At 43.4% G+C, this 16,929-nt stretch overlaps 1 protein-coding gene across 4 annotated transcripts in view; it reads left to right on the top strand.

Moving 5' to 3' along the window:
• Positions 1 to 16,929, top strand: part of Clasp1 (cytoplasmic linker associated protein 1) — a 237,552-nt gene that overhangs the window by 189,740 nt on the left and 30,883 nt on the right. For all 4 annotated transcript variants that reach the window (XM_028771493.1, XM_028771491.1, XM_028771492.1 and 1 more), the window contains 3 exons: positions 2,787 to 2,930; positions 3,784 to 3,890; positions 14,948 to 15,098. In XM_028771493.1, the coding sequence (XP_028627326.1) occupies positions 2,787 to 2,930; positions 3,784 to 3,890; positions 14,948 to 15,098 (402 nt within the window). The remainder of the gene's footprint in view (positions 1 to 2,786; positions 2,931 to 3,783; positions 3,891 to 14,947; positions 15,099 to 16,929) is intronic.

The following is a 16,929-nucleotide window of genomic DNA, read 5'->3' as shown; positions in this document are numbered from 1 at the left end:
TCAGGCAGACCATCTAAGATAAGGCGCACACACACGGGGACACAAGATGGCAGCTCTTGAAATCTTTTTAAAAGTATATTTTCAAATTATAATTTTACTTTCTAAAGTTTTGATCTCATTAGAAAAAGATTATACTTTATAAACATCTTTAAGTCAAAGTTTGACTTTTGAGGGCTGGAGAGGTGGCTCAACAGCTAAGGGCACTTGCTGCTCTTGCAGAGGACCAGAGTTCAGTTTCCAAATACAATATCAGGTGACTCACAACTGCCTGTAACTCCAGCTCCAGGAGATACAAAAACCTTCTGACTTCTGCAGACATATGCATGCATGTATGTGCTCATGTGTGTACACACACACAATCATACACACAGGGAGGGGGGAATAAAAATAAATATTTTTGAAGTAAAAGGGGCTGAAGAAATGACTCAGCAGTTAAGAACACTTAACTGCTCTTGCAGACCCTAGTTTAGATCCCAGTACCCAAATTAGATGGATCACAACCACCTATAATTCCTGCCCCACAGGATCCTGCCCTACCCTCTTTTGGCCTCTGTAGGTACACATGCACACACACAGCATACATATACACACATTCACAAATTCACTAAATACATGTGTGTTTTAAATTTAGCATTGGGATTATTTGAAAAAGGCTAATGAGTTAGAATTTAAAGATCTTATTGTGTGCTTTCTTTACTGATATAAATGTAATTCTTATTAAATAGCCAAGAATTTGCACATTGTCTAGGGCTACAGGCCTACTGTTCTGAAAAGATGCTGTTTTTCATTAGTATCATTAAAAACTTCAAGTTAGTTTGTGCTTGAATATGCATAGAATATGCATTATTCTGGGAGGAAATATGGTCTCTTGAAGACAGAGGCACATTTCACATGAAGATAGACTGTTCCAGAATGCAGTAAGTAGAGTACTTGCCTAGTATGCCCTTGTTCCATCCACAGCTCCTCGTAGTATGGCATGGTAGTGCACAGCTGTCATCCTGGTACTCCGGAAGTGGAGTCAGGAAAAGCAGAGGTTCACAGTCATCACTGGCTACATATAGCAAGTTCAGGACCAACCTGAGGCTCTGTCTCCAAGATGAAGAGAGACAGTTTTCAGGTGCCACTGTGCACATGTAAAGCCTGAGTCTCTGTGCATCGTTACTGCAGTGGCAGCACACTTGTGTTTTCCCGTGCTGAAATTCCCACCTCCTGCCTGCCTTCTCCTCACCGGGTGATTTTTCTGCATGTGTGTGAAGTTTACCTAACATCTCATGAACGTCTTAACAGTATGAGTTTATTTGCACAATGTTTGAAGTTGGTTTTGTTAAACAAATCACCTACCTCATCATCAGTACCTCATCTGTCTGAAACAGATTGTTTTGGATGGTGCTTAAATCAGGAAAGTGTGTTTTATCATAGTACATCATCAGTAATGACATTTCTCGTGTGTGGTTAAGAGTATGCCAGCCACCTGGACTCTCGGGTAGAGAGGCTGATAAAAAGCCTGGTGATAGTATGTGAAGATCAGGAGAGAATGCCTGGTGCTTTTCTAAATGAATGCTTTTAGAAAGATGAAAAGTAATTTTTTATTCCACAAAGAATATTCTTAGTTTTTAATTTGACCCTATATCATGGAAAAATATTTCCAAATACTTTACTGTAATCCTAAATATTATAGTCTCTGAAAAGATGTCTTATAGTCATTTAAAATGAAAATGAAATAGAAACTAGAAATAGGCCGGGCGTTGGTGGCGTACGCCTTTAATCCCAGCACTTGGGAGGCAGAGGCAGGCGGATTTCTGAGTTCGAGGCCAGCCTGGTCTACAGAGTGAGTTCCAGGACAGCCAGGGCTACACAGAGAAACCCTGTCTCAAAAAAAAACCAAAAAAAAAAAAAGAAACTAGAAATAGTTTTGCATAATATTTTTTCTTTTTCTTAGAAATTAATAAGAAATGGAAATTGGTATCTTTCAGCCTAGGTTTTTTTTCCTTTGTTAAGACAGATTCTCACTGTGCTCGCTTGGCTGGCCTGGACTACACTCTGTAGACCAGGTTGCAGGCACTCAGAAATTGGCCTTCACCTCTGCCTCTGAAGTGCTGGGATAAAAGGCATGCACCAGCACACCCAGCTTCAGTGCCTCTGAGTCAGCCTCCTCACCAATCCCTGAGTATTTGGGTTTTAAGCTCAGATTCCCTATGGCTAAGTCACAGCCTTTAGAGCACAGTGCTTTGAGGGAAAGTCCCTGTCGCTTGTTTTGGATTGCTTTCCCGTGTGCCACCATCACTGCCAGTGTCCCTGTGTTGTTACTCAGTTAATAAAATACTTTCCCAAAGGTAACAGTGTGCTTTTGTCTATCTCAGTATCCAGTTTGTTTCCCCAAAGTCTTTGTTCTGGTTCTTAGGCATAGAAGAAGACATTTTTCATATGTATTTAAAATTTCTAATTTAGTCAAAGTGCAGTGGGATAGACTATCCCGAGATAAATCCAACAGTGCTTTGTCTGGAAACTTCCTTTTCCCAGGGTGCACTGCTAGCTTGTCCACTTCTCACTAGAGTGAGAACAATCTTAAGCATATAATAGTTTAATTATTATATGTGATATTATTAATATTATTTTATTTACCAGCTCTCTTCCTCCTGCTAGACAACAAAGTAAATGTGTCATCCAAGGCCAGGGCATTAAAACAGAAGCAAGGACTATTGCAGATTAAAGTCAGACTCTCTGTGACTGATGTTCTCCTTTTGAAGCAGCTCTTGTGAACTAACTCTCATGCCTTCTTTTTCTAGGCAGCACAGATTGTGCTCATCTCTTTGTTTGAACTGAACACTCCTGAATTTACCATGTTACTTGGTGCCTTGCCAAAAACATTCCAGGATGGTGCCACCAAACTCCTGCATAACCACCTCAAGAACTCCAGTAACACCGGTGTGGTAAGTGCCCTGCTTGTGGTTTGCTCATGACCTCCAGGTGACCCTCACCCAGCTGCCAGCTTCCTTGTCCTCTGTTAACCAGCTTTAAGCCTATGATGTTGGGGTCCTTTCTGATCTTGGCATATTCTCCAGAAGTAAATGGGTTGGTACTCCTGTGGGTAAAGTTGCTAAGTCAGTTTAAGATTTACTAAGTTGTTTTATTATTCCTTCATTGTTTGAATCACTCTTAGTCACTTTATTCCTGTAGTGATAGAATTACTTAATTGTATCATTTAGCAGAGGTATTATTAGTTCCTTCCCCATTGCTCTGACAAGAGGAACTGGAGAGAGGATGTCTTGGCTCACATTTACAGGGTGATATAGTCGTCATGACAGGGAGGGCAAGGGGCAGGAGTGTGGGGCAGCTGGGCTCACTGCACCTGAGTTAAGGAGCAGAGAGTAGAGGTCTCTTGCTGGTGCTCAGCTCACTTCGTTCCTTTACTTCCGTCTGGCACTCTAACCCATGGGATGACACTGCTGGAATTCAGGGTGGGTCTTCCCACCTTAATTAATCCAATCTTAAGTCTCTCACCAACTTGTCCAGTGATTGGTCTTTTACATGATTCTGGATTTTGTCATATTAGTAGTCAGTATTAACCACCATAAGCTGACAGTGGCCGTTAATTTCTAAGAGTTCCTGCAGAACAGTTATCCATTGAAGCTTATAACTTGAGGCAGAGTTGGAGTGGGGCTGGGCTTGTCATTGTGGACAGATCCCACCCACTTACACATGGATTAAGAGTCAAACAAAGGGAAGAGTGCTGGTCTTTAAAGAAAACCTTTGGATAATGGTGCCTACACTCCTTCGCCCCAGGGATCTCCAAGCAATACAATTGGCCGGACACCTTCCAGACACCCCAGCAGCAGGACCAGCCCCCTGACCTCACCCACCAACTGTTCCCATGGGGGACTCTCTCCAAGGTAAGCTCATTCTACAGAAGTGAAAAATGAAAGTGCCCCAATTTTTGCAGCCTGCTTAGACATAAGCTGAATAGCAGAGGCTAGGACGGGTGTGGGCTCACTCTTCGTCCACTTGTACCTGTAGAACAGTTCATTCTCCGTGTTCTCTGTAGTTCTATCACTCTAAACACTGAGCCATGTACCTAATAGACCTAAACACTGAAGGGCACATGAATCCCTGAGGAAGCCCTTCAGCTGTCCTCTAAAACATAGAGAACCATAATGGTGTTACTGAGTGAGTTAGCAATAGGCCCTTTAGAGTCTGCACCAAGCCTAGGGTAGTTTTCCAGTCCACTCCAGGCCTACACATGTTCTATTTAAAGCAGATACTGCTCTGGAAAGACAGTGGCTGGCGACCTGGGCATCACAGTGTTTAGCATGTACAGACTCCTGTTAATCTGGGGACCTAACTTCTTACTTGTTCGTTTGTTTTTGTTTTTTATTTTTGTTTTTGTTTTTGTTTTGTTTTGTTTTTTTGAGCTAGGGTCTGCTAAGTAGTCCTGATTGGCTTGGAGCTTAACATATATATCTTGCCTCAGCCTGTAGGCTCTTGAGATGGCAGTCATATACCACCATGCCCAACAGTGGGGTGACTTCAGAGGAGAGGTGTCTCAAGTCTTGTTAGACCTCAGGATGGTGGCTCTATGAAGCCACAATATATTCTGGACCAGCAAGGGCCTCAAGTGCTGTATTTTATCTATGAGAATTCAAGATCTTTGGGCTATGAAAATATGCCAAATATACCCTTTCCTGGTAAAGGCCTCCATCTGCTGAAAAGATGTCCACATTTATTTTTGTTTTCGCCTTTTGTTTTGGTTTTCATTTGGAGACAGGCTCTCATTTAGCACAGGCTGATTCAAACTGTGTAGCAGAGGATAACCTTGAACTCCAGATCCTATGCCCTCACTTCCCCCCAAAAGGCTTTGGAATTTCAAGCATGTTAGACTAAGCCTGGCACACTGGTTGGTGCTTTTATTTTTTTTTTTTTTTTGGTTTTTTTAGAGACAGGGTTTCTCTGTATAGCCCTGGCTGTCCTGGAACTCACTCTGTAGACCAGGCTGGCCTCGAACTCAGAAATCCGCCTGCCTCTGCCTCCCAAGTGCTGGGATTAAAGGCGTGCACCACCACTGCCCGGCTGGTTGGTGCTTTTAAATATAACTTTTTTGTGGATTCCTTTCTTACCACTAGCATCCTCTTCAGATAGCGGTTATGCCATCAATATCATGGAGCAAACAAAGTCTGTACTTGGGGAAAGCATGTGTTTTATAAGCTGTTACAGCACCTTGCTGTCTTTGTATTGCTTTGTATGTGCTGTATTATCAAGTAATATCTGTAATAGCAGATCCTTACTTGATCTGTAGTATCAAGTCTGATGTTGCATCTCTAGATTTGATCTATGTTGTCAGGGTTGCAGCATGTTAGAATCAGACAGACGCTGAAGAGCGGCGTTCTGCCCTTCCCTGATGACTGAATGCTAAGATCACTGAGGTACATGGTTTAGCCTGAGTGACCAGGGTGCAGTACAGACAGTGAAAACTTTATGGAAAATGCATGTTCTCTATAAATTGATGCTTTGTCTCAGCATGATGCATTGTATTCTTAATTGGGAAGTCTGTCCTTCCGTAATACGTAGTTCATAGATCCTTTTAGCTACTGCATTAATAGGTAATGAGGAAAGATAATACCTCAAATTAAGAATTTTACTACTCTGATACTAGGTTTTAAAAAAATGGCTAGAAATTAATCTTTGCAGGTCTCCAAATCATTAAAAATGTCCATTAATTCTTAACCATAGCTTTTTTTTTTTAACTCTTAGATGAAAGAAATGAAGAGATTTATTTTCAATATCAAAAGTTCTGGCTGTGGTCAGCACATATTTTCTCATGGCCAGATCTTCTTGAGTGAGTTACTCAATTAATGTAGTTTTAGGTTAAACACAAGAGTTGAGTAGCTTGCACATCTCTCAATGTGATCAACGTTACAGTGAAGCCTCCACCATGTCTCTAAGTCCCCTTGAAGCATGATCTTGACTCTTACCTTTTATTTTGAAGGGGAAGATAGAAGACTAGCTATTTGGTTTTTTAGTTCTGCACATCAAAATGAACTAGGATTTTTGTTTTAATCCAAAAGTTCTGTAATTTGATCATGGTTATAATAAGGAACTGTTTACAAGTGGTAACAGTTCTAATTTGATGGCAACTTTAGATCTCCCTGGGGAGAAAGTTCTTTTCATCAACTCAGTAGTACCAGAGATGTCTACAGGCTAACCCATTATAGACTATATCATTACTGGTTAGTGTGTGCTCTGGGTGGCTGCCAACCATTCCCAGCTAATGAACAAGTATGACATATCTGAGTGGAGATTATCATTTAACACACACTTATATTTTAGCTCATTTTACCCATTACAATTTTATGGTAGAGAAGGAGTTGCAGTTGCAAGTGTCTAAGATCTTGCTGCAGTCTGGTTTATGTTCCTGATGAACATGTCCCAGAACAGAATGGAACTGCATGGCCACCTCTGGGTGCACTGGCAAGGTGCCCTTCAGATAGCTCTTGTGTTTCTCCTGGCTAGCTTCAAGCCCACGTGTGGAATCATACTTGGGTACCATCCCTGTTCCCTCTCTGTTTATCCCTAGCCCAGAATGTGGCTTGAAAAAGGGCCTTTAGATCCTGTGCCACAATGGCCTCTCATCTCCAGGCTGTATTTTCCCTACAGAATGGCTTCTGTGAGCCTCCTCAGTAATGCTAACACCTAGGGATGCCTGCTGTGAGAACTGTGTTTGTGGCACTGAAGGTGGTGATGGCTCAATTGGTAAACCTTCCAAGCATGAGGACTTGAGTTCAATCCTCAGAACCCATTTATTAAAAAAAAAAAATTGAAAAGGCTAGGCATTCCCCGCAGTAATGAGATAAGAGGTGAAGACTGATCCCCAGACTACACACGCAAGCTAACCTACCTAGCCTACTTGGTGAAATTCCCAGCTACTCAGAGACCTTGTCTCATATAAAAAATAGAAGGTGCCTTAGTAGCGGTGCCCCTGAGGTTGTCATTTGACCTCCATATAAACACATGTACAAACTGTGCTGCAGCAGGCAGGATGCTGTGGACTCTGCCCCGTGTTCTCAAGACTGTGGTAGGAGTTAGAACTTCCCTGGGGGCCTCCACAAGTCCAGGTCAGTTACTGACACTGTGACAAACAATTGGACACCTGTGCCCCCAGGTACATTTTAGTTTCCTATGGGTGATACAGAAGAAGAGGATGCCATTTCATGCCTGTAGTTAATTTTCTCCTCTGAGCTGGCCAGCTGAGACTTACTGGCTTCATCTACGCACCCCCCCATGGCACTCTGTCTTCTGAACTCTGACTAGATTCCCAGCTCAGCAGCACTGTCTGCTGCCCTGGAGTCCCCACACTCCAGTGTGGTCTTAGAGCACCTCAACTGCCCCACTTGAATTAAATCTGGAGAGTGCCACCTCTGGTTGTTTCTGAAATGACTCAGGTACCACCTTAGCATCCTTAGTTTCCTGTGCTCCCAATGCATGTCCAACCCAGGCAAACAAGCACGCCCTCACACAGGTATGTGCATGGCTACACTTGGGGCCTCACTTGACTTTGGTTTGGGGATTTTTTTTGTTTGTTTTTTCCATACAGTATTTTTCCACATAGCTTGGCTATCCTGGAACTCACTCTGTAGACCAAACTAGCCTCTAGCCCATAGGGCTCTGCCTGCCTCCTGAGTGCTCAGCCAAATTTATTTGTATATCTTTTTTTAAGATGTTGAGCTCTGTCTGCACGTACACCTGCATGCCAGAAGAGGGCATCAGATCCCTTTATAGATGGTCATAAGCCACCATGTTGTTACTGGGAATTGAACTCAGGACCTCTGGAAGAGCAACCAGTGTTCTTAACTGCTGAGCCATCTCACTAGCCAACCTCAGTTGATTAATGCAATTACCTTAGCCCATGGTTGGGGAAGAAGAGAATAAAAACAGTCCTAACTGGGGAGCAAACTGTAAAATGAACCTGGTTTTTTTTCCTCCATGTACAAAGTACTAAATTTTGCTCTAGTTGATTTTATGAGACTTTGTCAGGAAAGAGGAGTTCTAAAGAAACTCTGATGGAGGACCTTCCTCTTCCCCTCCCCTTTGCACCTATGTTTTTCTCTCTCTGATTTTCCTCTTCTGATCACTACAGTCGGTTGTGGGGTTGGAGTGCCGACGGGCTATCGAAGCCCCCACCTCCCTTTTCTCAGCCTAACTCCATTCCCACCGCTCCCTCCCACAAGACTCTCAGGCGCTCTTACTCTCCCAGGTAACATGCTACCTGTTAAATTTGTTCAAGATGTCACAATATTATTGTGTTTCCAGTATTGCCCTGGGTCTTTGAGAAAGCCTCTGAGCTCCTCTGGTGAGATCCTACCTCCATTTAGACTTGCAGGAATGGAGCCTGGGTGAGACGTGGGAGCAGGAGCAGGAGCAGGCTCGGGAGCCAGGCTGCTGCTCTGTTGAAGGGACAGTGACACTTTAACCATCCAACCAGATTAGTCACCATTTACTCTCATGGGCTGTGTATCCTAGCATAGCATTCAGGATCCATCATGATGTCCAGGTAAACAATGGTTTCCTTAATATGAGTCCCAGGTGCGAAGAGCTCTGCCAAGGGTCAGGTGAGACTGTGCTTTCCACAAGTCACTGTCCCTACTGTGAATGCACAAATGGACCGGACCACTTTCCGTGGATACTGTTTCACAGCAACCAAACAAAAAGTCCTGAGAGGTGTAGGTTAGTTTGCTTTTCACTGCTGTCATAAAACAGCATGACCAATACTGCTTGAGGAGGAAAGGCTTTATTTCCGCGTACAGCGTGGAGTCCATCTTCCAGAACAATCAGGGAAGGAACTCAAGGCAGGAACTGAAGCAGTGGCCATGGAGGAGTACTGCTTACTGGCTTGCTCTGTTTGATTTCCTATACCACTCAGGACCACCTGCCCAGGGCATGACACCACCCACAGTGAGGTGGCAGGCTCCCACATTAATCATTAATCAAGAAAATGCCCTACAAGCAATGTGATGGAAACATTTTCCCAACTGAGGTTCCTCTTCCCAGATATATCTAGCTCAAGTCAGGTTGAGAAAAAACAAAACAAAAAACAGGTTAGGTTGTGTCATTGTCCCATCTCTCTAAAATGCCCTACCTAGGGCTGAAGTTATAGTTTCATGGCAGAGCTCCTACCTACCCTGTATGAGTACTCCAGTACTGCCGAAAAAATAAATGCATTAATTAGGAAAGGTGCCCAACTTTCAGACAGAAAGTTATTTGACCCTAGGAAGCTGCCGCCGCTGGTAGGAGTGAAACTGCCAGGCACTGGCAGTGTGTTACACATCTAGAAAGACATGGCTCCTGTCAGGTTTTAAAACAATGATATTCATGATCTCAAGGAAGTTCTGTATATTCCCTCAGACACCTGTTCCAGTTTTGTGACTATTGTTGTAAAGATCCAAAGCTGAGAGCATGCATGCCATTGCATGGGCAGAACTCAGGACACCCCACTGTCACTGTGCTCTGTAAGAGTGTGGACCCAAACTTTGTAAAAGGATAAAACTCTTAAGAAAGCCAGAGGGCTTGTGAGGTGAAGATACTTGCTCCACAGAGTTGCCCTCTGACCTCCACATGTACACCATGGAGTCTTAGCATGTGCACATGCACACATACACACAGGCATAATGTTAAATTTTAAAAATTTAAAAATCAAACTTAGGAAACAATAGCAGCTGCCATGCGTTCCTATGATAGCTGATGCACAGATTTTATCCACTTTCTGGATACCTGCAGTTGTCACTGTTTTGGGGGTACCTGTGTCACCACAGTGTAGACCTGCTTTATTGACTTCCCCCAGTACACTGCCCTGCTTACCCTTCCACACACGGAGCCTCATTCCACTCATCCTCCAGCGGGATGTCAAGATTGACCTCCAGAGGACATCCCTCTCCAGAATCACCTTTCCCAAATGTATGTGTAACATCAGTCTAACTCAATTGGTAATAGTTAATACTTATACTGGGGGGGGGGGGGCGGGCTCTGTAGTAGAATTACCTAACATGCCCAAGGCCCTGGGTTCAATGTCCAGCATTAAGGGTAGGTGGAAGATATAAGTAAAAGTAAAACTTTGGTAAGCAACTGAGGGAGAGAAAGCCAATGGGTTTCAAAGACTAGTAGACCCTATTGATTTCATAGCAAAAGTATTCTCTTTATACCTGGTATTCTTAGCCTTCAAATGACCAAAAAAAAAAAAAAAAAAAAAAAAGTCCAAAAAACAGACTTCCTCTCTCCCCATTGATTTCTTTTTGTCATTCTGACCCATGTCCCTTCCCACCTACCGTTTGGTTCTCCACAGGGTAGTCACTGAGCTACATTAGGGTGACATGACCTGCCCTTAAGTCAGTGTCTGTTGGTTGACTGAGTTACACTTCCTAATCTAAGACTCAAAGTGAAGCCCCTCGGTGTCTAATTGGAAAGTTTACAGGTGATCAAGGCTTGAGCTCTCACCCAAACAGTTCTGTCCTGGGATTGTCTCCAAGCTAAACTGGGGCACTCTGTGTCACATGCAGATTCACCTCACCAGTCTGCACAGTCTTCATGTGTCTCCCCTCAAGTCTCAGGGTTGGGGGCTACAGAGGAGCCCTTACTGTTCTATCAGAGTTTCAGTCCTAGCACCTCCATCACGGGGCTCACAGTCTGGCCTCTGAGTGCCTATGTAAGCACGTGCACATACAAACACAAAAACAAAAGATAAACATTTAAAAAAAATAGACTTAGGGTTGTTTGTCCAACTCATTGCCTGCTGACAGCCTTCCTGGGAAACTTTCCCCTAAGAACTGAAGGCTTAAAGGGTATTGATCTGAAAAACGGCAAGCAGTAGACAGCATCACGCAAAGGGGATGATGCTGGTCACTAGAGAGCAGTCATCTCTTGCACCCAGAGCTCATGACTTCAGCTTCATTCCAAGGGGCACTTGAAGAAGTCACCTCAGGGATTGGACACATACTGCTGCCAGTGTGACAGCTGGAGTTGTTCATTCCTGGAAAGTGACAAAGGGGACAAATGCTGGCAGAGCCTTTACTTTCCTCTCTTCACAAGAGGCCACTGTGACGGGGCAGCCATTGGAACTAGAGTGAAATATTTTAAGGGAGTTTGGGTTGAAAATCATGGGGTGAATTTATCTGAAAGCCAACATTCTCTGAAGAAACACATTGAAAATAATATTGTGACATCCCTTAAAGACTGAACGTTCCTCCAGTCCACCTCTCGTCCATCCATCACTCTTTCAATTTTTTTTTCTTTTGCATGTGCTATGCTGTTATCTTTGGTTGTTGTGATTTAAAGTATTTAAGGCATTCTTTTACATCTTGTATAGATATTTTTTTATTTGAGTCATAATATTCAATCTCTCTCTATAAAAATAGTGTACTGGTCAGATGTATAAACACTCCTGTGCATAAGCTGGTGTTACAGAGTGCCTTGGACAGGGACATGGAACGTTCTCTCTAGTCATACTTTGAGTAGTTCTGTACAGTTACCTTGGGGACAACCTGTGAACTCCAAATGCCTGAAACCCTTAAGTACTGCTCTGTCTAGTTTTTAATTTAACTTCTCATGGCTATGCATGTTGAGTTTCAGCTACAGGTGTGTTCAGGGATCATGTTTGTTTTCGTTAGGTGCCAAGGCTAGTCTTTGAGTTGACATGTGTTATCAGAACTCTCCTAATACAGCTGATACGTGCTTTCTTCCATTTATCAAGAAAGATACATTCTGTCTGGACCAATTTTTCTGTGCTAGATACATAGCTTCCATCCATGAGAGTAAGCTCAGGGCTGTTGCTGTAGCCAGCATTAAAAAATACTTAGGTCATTGCACCCTCCAGTGGGCAAAGATCTGGCTATTTCTGTGACACTTTCCAAGGGAGGAACTTAGTAAATTCTGGTTGTTTTTAACTCAGAGGAAATTTGCTTCTTGTGCAATGCATGGTTTGGCAGTGTTGCCATTAGGAAGGAATCTCACCAGTGGACACCTTGTTACTTCAGTTCTCACTTTGCTAAAGAACTAATAATGCTGTTGCTTGGTTCGGTACACCCAAGGATTATTGGAGTGCACCCAGCTCTTTGGCTAGCTCAGGACTTTCTGTAAGTGAGTTAGCCTACAGCATCTTGTCTTTTCTTGAATACTGTATTAGTTACTTTTCTATTGCTGTGATAAAATAGACGACTTACTTTGGGGTTATAGTTCTAGAGGGATCATGGCAGAGAGGCATAGCAGCAAGTGGCAGGCATGACAGCAGGGAGCTGAGAGCTTCAACTATGAGCATAAAACAAAGCAAACAAACTGGACAGAGACCATAAACACTCAAAGCCTACTCCCAAGTGATGTGCTTCCTTCAACAAAAGCACACCTCCTGAACCTCCCAAACAGTGCCACCAACTGGGGACCAAATGGTCAAATATCAGAATCTGTGTGAGACATTCTCATTCAAACTACTAAACTCCACTCCCTGACCCCCATAGACTTCTAGCCATATGATGATACAAAATGTGTTTAGCCCAATTTCAAAGTTCCCATAATCTTTTCAGTCTAAAGCCCCGTCTCTTCTGAGATTCTAGGCAATCTCTTAATTGTAACTCCCTGTAAAATCAAAGGGCAACTTACGTATTTCCAATGTATAATGGCACAGAAGAGACATTACCATTTTGGAAGGAAGGGATGGGGAATAATCAGGAAATACTGGACCAACACAAGGCTAAAACCTGGCAGAGCAATTGCTGAATCCTCTAGCTCTAGGTCCAGTGTGTGGGGCTTTCATTTCAAAGGAGTCAGATTTCTCTGCCCCTCCAGCTTTGCTGCCTGTGATGACTCTCTCTTCCTTGGGCCGGTTCTCCTTCCTGTGTACAGCTTTACTTGACGGGTATCATGGCTCTGGCATCTCCAACAGCTTCAAGTCTCTATTGTTGACAGACTTCACTTTTACAGCTTCATGAAATAGCCTCTCATATAGCTTATTGCCCTCTCCGGGATTCTCCACCACACATTGTCCCTCTGAAACTTAAGGAAAAATCTTTCTCTCTTGCATCATTCCTGCCTCTAAAGCCAGTACCACATGGACAACCCTACCCAGGTCAGCACAGCAATGCATTTAAAGCTTAGCCAGGTGGTCTTGCCTGTGCAGAGCGGGCCTGTCTTTATCTGCTCATCTCATAAACAGCCTCTATTTTAGCACAAGTCTTGACTACAACACAGAGCTTCTCAGCACTCTTTTCTCTCCACAATCTGGTTTCTATTTCTCTCTACCCCATTTATTCTTTTTCCTTGAAGACTGTTTCAGTAACAACCTTGCTACAGATTCAGTGTTACGCTGTCTTGAAATTTCCCGAACCAAAGAAATTAGCCCATTGCTTTTAAGTTTAGCCTCAGGCAGGTTCTTTCCCAAAATATCACAGGAATGTCTCTAGTCCAGTCCTAATAGTCTTGCCCTCTGAAATCTCCTGAGCTGGGCCTCTGCAGTCTACATTGCTCTCAGCACTGGCTCTTCTGAGAGCAGTTAATCACTTTTCTAGCTCAGAGTTCCAAAGTGATGACACTAGCATGGCCAGGTTCTTCAGAGCAGTAGCCCAGTCTCTGGTACCAACTTGTGTAATAGTCTTCTGTTGCTATGATGGAACACCATGACCAAGGGAACATCTAGAAGGTTTATTTGGGTTTATAGTTTCTGAGGGTCAGAGTCCATCATGGTGGGAGGCATTGAAGTAGCAGGCATGGTGGCAGGAAGAGGAAGCTGAGAGCTCACATCTTCAAAAGCAAGGATGATGCAGAGAGAGCATACTAGAAAGTAGGGAAAACTTCTTTTTGCCAAAGCCCATACCGAATGACATACTTCCTCCTTGTACCCACACCCAAAACAGTGCCACCAATTAGGGACCAAGTATTGAAATGTCAGAGCCTGTAGGAGATTCTCACTTAATCTACTCCAAATGCTTTCTTAAAACAAGCAGTGTTTAAACTAAGCTTTTTTTTTTTTCAAACTATCCTTAGTTAATTGTCTCACCATGCTTTGTTCTTGTCTACCCATCCTATGCTTTTTTTTTTAAGCATTTGAGGAAAGCTGTGGGTGTTTTCTTCTCATGACCCTCTCTGTTGAGTACCCTTTTCGTATATCTAAAGAACATTTGTTGACAAACTGGAGGACACCAAAAGACTTTTTTCTTTTTAAAAAGCATTTCTGCTCCATGGTGTATTTTTATTAGTGTCTCAAAGGATAGCAGTTGGCATCACTTTTCCATAGAGGACAAGTATTTTTTTCTAGAAGTATTTTTGGATGTTTATTCAGGAAAGTGGCTCATCTCTTTAAGATCTGCCTTAACAAAAGAATCAGGTATTCCCAGCAAGCTCCTCCTGGGTTAGACCACATGGGACTTGGAGCCCCAGGGGCTGATGAGGTTAGGTCTGACTTTGAATTCCAAGCTGGTGTTTTTTGACGTAGGGTCTTGATTGTTGCTCTGGATTGGATTCTGGTGTGCCTAGCCAACCTTGTGAAGTGGTTTGTTTTACTCTTCAGAAGTGTCTATAGTTCTAGCTTATTTCCATGTGCCTGTTCCTCTAGAGTTTGTACATTTGAAACCAGTAACAACTAAAGTAGCTTTTTTCATCTTCAGGGTAAGAAAGTTACCTTCCACCGTCATCCCTGTGTGCATTCTGTCACCTCCGTCACTCCTGCATTCTCTCATCCTCGCCTCGTGCTTTCGTTCTCACTGGTTCCTGGATGCTGGTGTACTGTGTCTCGGGCTGCCTGTGACATGGAAGATGGCCAGTGGCAGTGCCCTGACAAGAGCTGTCCCCTTTTGTTCCAATTAACTGAAAACCCAAGTATAATGAGTCCTACTCTAAATTATAAATCAGCTAGGCCTGTGTCTTGGTTTTATGCACATACCTCAGTTTTTCAAAAAATACTTTTTTTTTTTAATTATAGCATGCTGGACTATGATACAGAGAACCTGAACTCTGAAGAGATCTACAGCTCTTTGCGTGGAGTTACAGAAGCCATCGAAAAGTTTAGCTTCCGAAGCCAGGAGGATCTAAATGAGCCAATCAAACGAGATGGCAAGAAAGATTGTGATATCGTGAGTATATCCTGAGCCAGGTTAACTGCTCACTGGCAGTTAAGTGGCAGCAACTCGTGACTTTCCCTCACTCAGCTTCCTGGTGACAGTGTTCTCTGCTCTGGTGTTAAAGTACTAGTATATTTAGAGGCCTAAGGCAGTTTTAGGACATTTCAGAAGAATGGTTCTCAGCTTCTGTTCCTTTGTCTTGGGCATGTTTTCATTCCTGTTAAGTATTTGCCTCACAACCATTAGGGCCTGACTCCTGCCCCAGAACCACATTTTAAAAAGAAAAAGGAAAAAAAAAAAAAAAAAAAAAAAGCTTGGTTCGTGGTGGTTGTGGTAAAATCCCAACACTCAAGAGAAAGAGACAAGTCTGTGACTTAGAGGCCAGCCTTGTCTCCAGAGTGTGTTCCAGGACAGCTGGAGCTACACATAGAAACCTTACCTTGAAAAACAAAAGCAAACTAAAATGCTTGGCATGGTGGGATTTGTCTGAAAGCCAAATTCCAGGGAGCCAGAAGCCCTAGAACAGTGGCTCTTATCTAGAAGGTCAAAGGACCCTTTCACAGAGGTAGCCTGAGACCATCCTGTTTATCAGATATTTACATTACATCTCCTAACTGTAGCTAAGTTAGTTATGAAGTAGCAACAGAAATAACTTTATGGTTGGAGGTCTCCACAATATGAGGAATGTTTTAAAGGTCGCCGCGTTGGGAAGGTTGAGAACCACTGCACTAGACAAAAAGAAGTTAATAGAGGGGCCAGAAACACCCACTCCCCCCGCCCCCCGGGCTCTTGAGTCAGGCCTATGTGATCTGGTCTGAGAAGGAGAAGGAGAAGGAAGTGAGCACGCATGCAGCAATCTGTTGAGAACACCGTGGACCTGACTTGGGTGTGTGTGGATGGCAGGGCCTGGGGAGCAACTCAGCCAGATAATCAGTGGTACTGGGAGGTTAGGTCAGTGCTGAGGCCAGAGTAGAGATTTGAGAGGCATTGAGAAGTGATTCTGTCATACAGGGGGAAAAAAAAGCGGAGGGGGGAAAAAGTAAAGGCTGAAGTGCCCAGGCACCTGGTAGGGACAGAGCCCTGGGGAGCAACAGCCCCAGGGAAGCCAAGGGGCAAAGTCATACTTTGTATGTTTAACAAGTACAAAAATGCCTTGATAAGAGCTGAAAGGAGTAAAACTTGACTAGAGAAAGTAAAGAGAGGCACAAGAAACCTTATATTTCCAAGGACTCCATGAGGGGAGGGGACAGGTGTCAAGGATGCAGGGATAGAGAAGGAGTTAAAGAGTGAGACACTAAAATACCATACAGCCTTCAGTTCCCAGCACCGAAATGAGGCAGCTGCCTATAACTCAAGTACCGGGGGACCTGATGTCTTCTTTCGTCTCCCAAGGGTTCCTATACATACTTGATGTACATAAACTCATACAGGTGCATACCAACACACTCGCACGTACACAGACACACACACACATGCATACACACACACACACACACACACATTTTTAAAAACAGTGCAGTCATCCCTCATTATCTGCAACACTGCAGTGCCTGAGTCCTCTATATCCTCAAGTGTACTCAGATCATCTCTAGATGGCGTAGCACCTACTAGAATGTTCTAACAGAACTGCTATGTGGCTATTACACTGCCATTTAGTAAGCAGTGATAAGAGTAGTTGGCTCATCAGGTAAGGGACCGTGACCTAAGTTTGATCCCTGGAACTCTCTTGCTGGAGGGAAAGAACCAACTCTCACAAGTTGTCCTCTGACCTCCACATGTGTGAATATCTCCCATAGATAGATAGATAGATAGATAGATAGATAGATAGATAGATAGATAGATA

The sequence above is a fragment of the Grammomys surdaster genome, unplaced genomic scaffold (genome assembly GCF_004785775.1).
Source record: "Grammomys surdaster isolate TR1022 unplaced genomic scaffold, NIH_TR_1.0 208, whole genome shotgun sequence".
In the NCBI taxonomy this organism is placed as follows: Eukaryota; Metazoa; Chordata; class Mammalia; order Rodentia; family Muridae; genus Grammomys; species Grammomys surdaster.
This window is presented reverse-complemented; position numbering and strand designations above follow the sequence as displayed.